At 36.7% G+C, this 8854-nt stretch overlaps 1 protein-coding gene across 1 annotated transcript; it reads right to left on the bottom strand.

The window, feature by feature from the left end:
- Positions 1-4059: 4059 nt before the first annotated feature.
- Positions 4060-8147, bottom strand: LOC138873762 (uncharacterized). Its single transcript, XM_070152239.1, has 3 exons — positions 7859-8147; positions 6221-7137; positions 4060-4071 (listed from the first exon to the last, which is right to left on the bottom strand). Exons 1-3 carry the CDS (start codon positions 8145-8147, stop codon positions 4060-4062), a joined length of 1218 nt encoding a protein of 405 aa, XP_070008340.1.
- Between the last annotated feature and the right edge of the window lie 707 nt (positions 8148-8854).

Raw genomic sequence — 8854 nt, forward strand, 5'->3', positions numbered from 1 at the left:
TGACTTTTTAATTATTCAGATTTTAACTTTCTTTTTATTATTATAAGATTTTGTGGGGGTGAAGAGGCTGGCCCCCACACACGCACAAATTGAGACCCTGCACTTTAGTTCTTATGCACAAGCAAATAGACAAATTAGTAAGAAAGAAAAACATAAATCTTTTAAGAAAAGATCATTCAAATCGTTGAAGTGATTAATTGAACTTCGAAGTTCCGAAAAGGGCCATATATCTATCCACTAGTTAAAATAAGTTATATTTCTCCTTTATTATATTATTTAATTAAAATAATTCCTACCATTTGCATATAGAGAATAAAATACCCCTATGCTCTCTACTCTCAATTTTATATTTAAAAAAACGTGCATTTCTTAAATTTAAAATTGGGAGTGGATGGCACATGGTATTTATACTCTAGAAACAAACCGTAGGGATTACTTTAATTAAATTTATAATGGTGGATGGATATAATTTATTTTAGCTAGTAGAAGAATATATTTTACCCTTTTTCGTTCGAAGTTTGGTAATATTAACATTTTAACTGCGTACGGAAGAGAGAGGAAAAATCAAAGACCAGTTGTTAGGTTGGTAGACCAAGTTCACGGGCCTATTTTATGTAGAAGAAAGACAACTACTTTAATACTTACTGTTAAGTAAAATCTTTTTAAAAAAAAAAATAAAATACAACAATTATAAGCCAATGAAATGTAATATATGTACCTATCTACTCTTTTCAGTTCGATATCCAGATCTGTAACTGTTTAGCCAGAAAATAGAAATTTCGGCAAAAGCTTAATTTTAGAATAACTCGAGTTACTGATAATCAAATAAGGAACACATAAGAAGAATTGACTTAAACGATAGCTGAGTAAGTAAAAGAAAGCAAAGTATATTAGTGTATTCCAATAATATTATGTGTCCTTACAAATATTTATTTCTCTCCTTTTATAGCTATTTCTAAGTAATATGTTTCTTTCCTTTCATAACAGAGCCATTATGAGCAATTAATGACATTAATGTAATGTTATAATTGACAATCGTAACTGTTTCGTGAAAATTCTATAACGTTTTTCATCATTGATGCTCATTAATTACGGATAATACGTATCTGTACTTTTTGCTATCTAGGTTCATTCCTCCGATATCTCTTCAAATTACCAAGAGGTCCGAGTAACCGCTCCTTTCTGTTTTCTTGAATCTTTGCCCGTACCTATTAAGGCTCGTATTTCTTCGAATACTCTTTGTTAGTTGTCACTCTTTCATTGATCCACCTGTCTTGACATATGAGCATATAATTAATTCCATATGTTAACTTGATTTTTCCCAATACAGATAGTCTCCCCACTTGCCATTTATTCATCAATTGAATATTTGGGGAAGTAGATCTCATTAAAGCGGGAATTTTTGCCGTCATTCTACATATCATTATACCTTCTCCAGAAATAACGCTTTGCATGTCACTTCCATTTAATGCATGTGACACGTGGTGACGTTTGATTGGTTCTGCAACCCTGCAGCACCTTTTAAGGTTTTTTTACGGCTTACATCAATCACAAAGTGACATTTTCATCATGACGTTCCCATCATTACCTTTTTGTTTGACGGTTGCTTCTGAGTATAAATATAACCTTTGTCTTTTCTTTCTCATAAAAGTTTTCCATCTTTGAATATTCAATTTTTCTTTTCTTCCTCGTACAACTATGTCTTCTTCGAACCCTAACCCCCAAAAAGTTCTTATTGTTGATGAACTTCCTCTTGCTCCTACTAGAAGCAGAAGAGGTGGAAGATTATGCAGTTTAGGATCAACATCTACCCGAGGTGCTTCTTTGCCTCTACCTAGTTCTACTCCTCCCTCTTCTTCTAGAACTAGGGGTTCTCTTCCACATAGATCTTTTTTCAGAAGTAGGGAAACAGTTCGTGAATCCATAGTAGACGAAATTATCCCCTCTGAACTTTCTTTTTATACTGATAGAGAGTTGATTAGGAATCAGGTTTCTTCTATGTCCTCTCTTGATCATGCTGACGTTTACCCTTCTCAGATTATTGAAGGTTTGATCTCTGTCGTCCGTAGCGATTACCATTGGAAATTTGACTTGCCAATTATAATTCCTAATGCAAATCAAAGGATCACGTCCTTCAAGGCTGGCTTTTCTTTTGTGTATACGTATCCCTTTACACTGAATTTTAGACCCCCATTGATCCTGTTATCATCGAGTTCTGTCGTTTTGTCAATGTTTGTTTAGGATAAATTGGCCACATTGTTTGGAGGGCTGTTGCTTGTCTTAGATACTTGGCTAACTTGGCTCAATTGCCTTTTACCTTTTTTCATTTGATCCACCTCTACTCCCCTAAGTTGTTCTGACATGGGATCTTTACTTTGGTGGCGAGGAGTAAGAGGGTTTTAGTCAGCCCTGAGGATGACAAGGACCGTGGCTGGTACGCCAGATTTGTTGTTGCTCCTAGTGTAGGGTTAGTAGGTGAAGAAAATATACCATTATCCTGAAAAGTGGAATTTTGCACGTAAGTTTACTTTACAACTTTCCCTCTTCTCTTTTTCCTTTTTTTTATTTTTATTTTAGAAAGGGTTTGTTCTTCCCCTGACTGTTTCACTTTCCTTTTTTCAGCAACCATGGGAACGATTGAAAGAGATTCCCAATTTTCGTGGTTGGGTAGAGAAATTGTTGACCATTGCTCCGATGGAGGTTAGATCTTGGAAATACCTTTCAAACAGGTTTGGTTGGAAGGTTAAGACTCATGGTAAAAATTTTACTTTCTTCTTTCTATTTTTGTTCACTCTTCCTTTAGAATGTATTTGACCCTTCTTTTTATTAGGGTTTCATATTCGTGGTGTAAGTGCCGAGTCAATCGCAGCTTCCAGACTTTCTTTGGCAAGAGCTCAGGAGATAATCTTGAGTTCTTCATCGAAAAGGAAAGCTGATGCACCCCAAGATTCTGAGGAGAAAGAGGAATGAGATGGAAGTTCTTTAGTTAGAAGGTCGCGGGCTAGAAGACGCGTCATTTCGGACGATGAAGTTACTCCTCCTCGTTCTGTACCTATGACCGAGACTGTTGAGGCCACTTTAGTGAGTTCTGACGAAGAAACTCCCATGACTGCTCGTGATTCTAATGAACAACTTTTTTCGCGTGGGTTTGATAATGAAGGTTTTGACTTAGTGTCTGAGGAAGCACCTCTTGCCTCTTTTCCCGTATCTGTTTTAGTGGAAAACCCTTTGTCTGTTCTTACAGCTGTTGTTTTTGCTCCGACTCAAGCTATTATGACTTCCTCTACAGTCCCTACTACTACTCTTTCTCACACTAAATTTGGTTCTTCAAGTGGAAGTAGAGTGATGAAGCAAATTACCATTGAAAGTCATAGTTCTTTGACATGGATGAATGTTATCGTGCAATCATCACTGAAGGTATTAATTTCTTTTCATGTTTTATTCCATTCTCCTTTTGCTATGATTTTTACCTTTTTTTTAGATCAATCTCATCGGTACTAAGATGATGAAGAGGGTTTCTCATACAGAGCAATTGATGCATGATTACCAAATTGAGGCAGACAATTGGAAAGAGCAATATGAAAGTCTTCAGCTTGAGATGGAAGTTTTAGAAGAAAGCAAATGTACCTTAGAGCAGCAGTTGAGAGACATGGAATTGGAATTGGCAGTTGAAAAAGCTTCTTCCAACCAGACGGGCAAGGATAAAAATCTCCTTGAGTTTCTTTTGCTGAACACCTCTCCAAAGCTACTGAAGAGATCAGAGGCCTTAAGCTTTGATAAATAAGAAAGAAGTTTATGCTAGTGAGCTTGTTCAAACACTCACGCAGACCCAAGAAGATCTCCGAGTGTCTTCTGATAAGGTTAAGTTTTTGGAGAGTTCACTTGTCCCTTTACAATCTTCTTACGATGCAGTTTTGGCTGAGAGGGAGGAGCTCAAGAGTGAAATTGACCATTGAGAAAGAGACTACGAGGCTCTTGAGGACAAGACTGTTGTTGAAGTAAGTTGGGCTATTTTGAACACGCGCCATGATACTCTTATGGAGGTAAGCCAGGAACGTTTTAACTTGGATGCTGCATTAGCCAAGATTAAGGAACAATAGAAAAAACTCAGCAAAGCCAAAGATTTTCCTCACCTATGGATGATACTCCCAAAAATTTTGAAGCTGATCCTGGTGCGGTGGATGTCCCAACTTCTTCAGACCAAATCAAGCCTTTTGTTGCTGATGATGCCTTGAAATCTTCTTCTGAACCTGCTCCACAGTGAAAGTTTATTTGTGAAGTTTGACTCCCTTTTTTTTCTTTTTGGTGGAATGTGTGGTGGTATTACCCCTGGTCCCATTTGTTACATTTTTGGTAACAGTATGTCCCCAGGTCTTTTCGGGGCTTTTAGAATGACAATCAGTTTATGACTAAGTTCATACTTAGTTTTAATTTAATATTGTAAAGTTTTTGTTTTAACTTAATTCTTTCGAGTTTCTCTTATACTCTTTTAGTAATTTGCCTTGCTTTTTTATAAGTCCAAGATCTTGCTTTTTAATATGTGAGTTTTTGCCTTACCCTTTTGACTTTTTGCATTTTTAGAAATGCATAATTAATTTTATGGATTTTTGAATCAAACATGAATTATAAAAGAGGGCCCTTTTATATACGACACTTAATGAAGAAGACGTCTCAACTTCATAATGGTGTAAACATACGAAAGGAGAAATAAGAACACACATGTTTCTTGGAATAACTTTGATAAAGTTTTCATTTGAACTTTGTTAAGTTTAAATAACATCTTACATATATTTAAATATCTTCTATTACTCTTCCGTAACTGTTTTCTTTACAACAGATTTGCAAAAAAGAAAATCCAAGGATTTCCATATGACCTATGGCTAAATACTGCCTTTAACCTAAACATTCGTGATTTTGAAATTTGTATCCATGAGTGTATTCTACACAAGATTTTGGATCAGGCTTGCGTTACGTTTTAGGCTCGTGACTTTGCTCTGAACTTGATATTTATTGAGTAGACTTTAGGCTTGACTTGAAACTTAATTGTTTCAACCTTCTTTGCCTTTCTTATACATATATCATATGTATATTATATAGTCTCCCAAGTGTTTGAGCTTTGAAGTATGAAATCTCGAGCACTTGATTATTCCTTCCATGCGGTCCTTTTCCTGAAAAGGAAAACATAGTCGACTCGGAGGTACGATTTTAGATGAAGACTGCTTAACCCATTTAAATTTCTATCAGAATAGTTGTAAACCTAGACCGGGAATAATGTTCTTTCCACGTGTCTTTCGGGTTGTAAATCATCATTTAGTGCGGGCTAGCATTTTGCCTATCATCTAAAATCGTTAGTAAAATTTTAATAATTCAAAAATAAAAATCGTAAGTTGGGATACCTGACCATTGGTATTTCCTTTCCTTAGAAGTAGTATCTCTTCAGATGAACAACATTCCAATTTGAAGGTAGAATCTTGCCATCCAATATTTCAAGCTCGTATGCTCCTTTTCCTGCGATACCATGAATCTTGTAAGGCCCTTCCCAATTTGGACTCAACTTTCCTGCATTGGTTGACCTCGTGGATTGAAAAACTTTCTTGAGTACATAGTCCCCAATCTTGAAGTACCTAAGACTAGCTTTCCGATTATAATATCGCTCAATAACTTAATTTTGCGCTGCCATCCTTATTAATGCAGTTTCCCTCCTTTCTTCAAGTAAATCTAGGTTTACCCGCATCTCTTCTCCGTTTGATTCATCAGTAGCTTGAGTATATCTCATAATTGGTTCCCCTATCTCGATTGGAATTAAGACTTCAGCCCCGTATACAAGTGAAAACGGTGTTTCTCCCATACTTGTTTTTGCTATTGTTCGGTAAGCCCACAAGACTCCAAATAGTACCTCTGGCCAACTACCTTTAGATTCTTTTAGTCTTTTCTTCAAGTTGTTGATAATGACTTTATTTGTTGATTCAACTTGTTCATTACCCACCGGATGGTACGGTGTTGAGGTAATCCTTTTAATATGCCAAATTTGGAAAAATTTTGTGAATTTTGCACGTATAAATTGCGGTCCGTTGTCACATACGATTTCCTTTGGCACCCCGAATCGGCATATGATGTTTCGCCAGATGAAAATTCTGAACTCTTTTTCTCGCACTTATTTGAAAGCTCCCACTTTTACCCACATAGTAAAATAGTTAGTGAGTACTAACAAAAGACTTACCTTGCCTTTAGCTTGTGGTAATGGACCTACAATATCCATCCCCCACTTCATAAAAGACCATGGTGCAACAACCAGATGTAATAATTCAGCTGGTCGATGCATATTGTTACCATATCTTTGACATTTGTCACATTTTACCACAAAGTTTTTCGCGTCTTCTTCCATTTTTGGCCAATGGTAGCCACCTCTAATTATGGTTCTTACCAAAGATCTTCCTTCAACATGATTTCCACAATGTCCCTTGTGTATTTCTCTTATCACGTATTTTGTTTGAGAAGGCCCGAGACATCTTGCTAGAGTTCCACCGAACATTTTTTGATATAGATTTCCTTGACTTAAACAGTAACGAGCAGCTTTTTGGGGAAATGCTTGAGCTTTTTTCTTGTCTTCATGTAATATTCCATACTGCAAAAAATTGACAATCTCGTTTCTCCAATCCCAAGTTAGATTATTGTAGTTTACCTTGTTTTTGTCTTGGTCGAGCACTGAATGACACAAATGTCTCACGGAAGCATTTTCTTTATTTGTTACTTCTGTAGCAGATGCAAGATTAGCTAAAGCGTACGCCTCAGCATTTTCTTCCCTTGGTATCTGCATGACTTTCCAAGTTTGAAATTGTCTGACCAAATCCAGTGCCTTTTCCATGTATTGCCGCATCCTCGCCTCTTTGGCTGTATAAGTCCCCTGCATTTGGTTAACTACAAGCTGCGAGTCACTTTTGATTATGAGCTGCTCTATTCCGAGCTCTCGTGCCAATTCTAAACCTGCAATGACAGCTTCATATTCTGCCTCATTATTAGTGATTGGATGACACTTTATTGCTTGTCTTATGGTTTCACCCGTAGGTGGCACCAGGATAATGCCCAGACTTGCTCCTTTTACATTTGATGAACCGTCAGTAAATAAGGTCCATGTACCTGGATTAGATCCATTAAATATCTGCAGTTCTTTTTATGCTTCCAAATGTATCCCTTGGCTAAAATCTGCCACGAAATCTGCTAACACCTTGTGACTTTATTGTAGTTCTAGGTTGATATGTAATGTCATATTCACTTAGTTCTATAGCCACTTGGCTAATTTACCCGATAACTCTTATTTATGCAATATATTACGTAAGGGGTAGGCGGTTACCACATAAATAGGATGTCATTGGAAATAGGGTCTTAATTTCCTAGATGCCATAATCAAAGCTAATGCAAGTTTTTCTAAATGAGGATATCGAGTCTCAGCATCTAGCAAAGATTTGCTAACATAATAAATCGATGATTGTTTACCTTGGTCTTCTCGAACTAATACGACACTTACCATCACTTCTGAAACTGTAAGGTAGACAAACAATTTCTCCCCATCTTTTGGTTTGGCTAGCAATGGTGGATTTGATAGGTTTGGCTTTAAATTTTTAAGTGCTTATTGACATTCTTCAGACCATTAAAATTGGTTTTGCCTTTTTAAAGTTGAAAAGAATTTAAAGCACTTTTTTGATGACTTGGAAATAACCCTGCCCAAGGCTACTATTCTTCCTGTCAGCCTTTGTACTTCTTTTTTGCTCGTGAGTATATCCGGAATTTCTTCAATAGCTTTAATCTGCAGGATTTACTTCAATGCCATGGTTAGAAACAAGAAATCCCAAGAACTTACCTGATGAGACGCCAAATGCACATTTCTCAAGATTTAACTTCATGTTAAATTTGCGAAGAATCTGAAATATATCAGTCAAGTGCTGAATATGGTCCCCTGTTTGTTGTGATTTGACCAACATATCATCTATATACACTTCCATGGTTTTTCCCAAGTGTTCTTGGAACATTTTAGTCACTAGCCATTGGTAAGTGGCCCTAGCATTCTTTAAACCGAATGGCATGACTTTGTAACAGTAAGTCCCCTTATTTGTGATGAAGGAAGTTTTTTCTTCATCTAGAGGATCCATTTTAATCTAATTATATCCTGAATAGGAATCTAAAAAACTTAACAATTCATGCCCTGCAGTAGCATCAATTAGTTGATCTATGTGCGGTAATGGAAAAGGATCTTTAGGGCAAGCTTTATTCAGATCTGTATAATCTACACAAACTCACCACTTACCATTCTTTTTAGGTACTACAACAGTATTAGCCAACCAATCTGGATACTTTACCTCGCGGATGGATCCAATTTTTAAAAGTCTTTGCACCTCATCTTGAATCACCTGGTTTTTGAAGGAGCATTGCTTCCTTTTCTTTTGTTTGACTGGTGGGTACGATGGATCTTCATTTAATTTGTGGGTCATTACCTTCGGTGGTATACCTGTCATATCTGAATGGGACCAAGCAAAACAATCTACGTTAGCCTTTAAAAATTCAATCAACTTACGTTTCATTTCTTGGCTGAGGTTGGTTCCAATGTAGACTTTCCTGTCTGGCCAATGAACAAATAGCACCACAACTTCCAGTTCCCTGATCGTTGTTTTGATATTTTCATTTGCTTCTGGTTCCTGAATAGTATCGGGCCTCGAATCTACATCTGTTTGCCCATCTTCAATTGAGGTTCGTGTTGATGCGTCCTCAACTGCATTTTGTGATTGCTATTTTTCGTCACATTTTGTGTTTGAATCTGCCATGGAATTAATGCTTCGTGAAGCTTGTTGGTCACCATGGA

Source organism: Nicotiana sylvestris, chromosome 7 (assembly GCF_000393655.2).
Source record: "Nicotiana sylvestris chromosome 7, ASM39365v2, whole genome shotgun sequence".
NCBI lineage: Eukaryota > Viridiplantae > Streptophyta > Magnoliopsida > Solanales > Solanaceae > Nicotiana > Nicotiana sylvestris.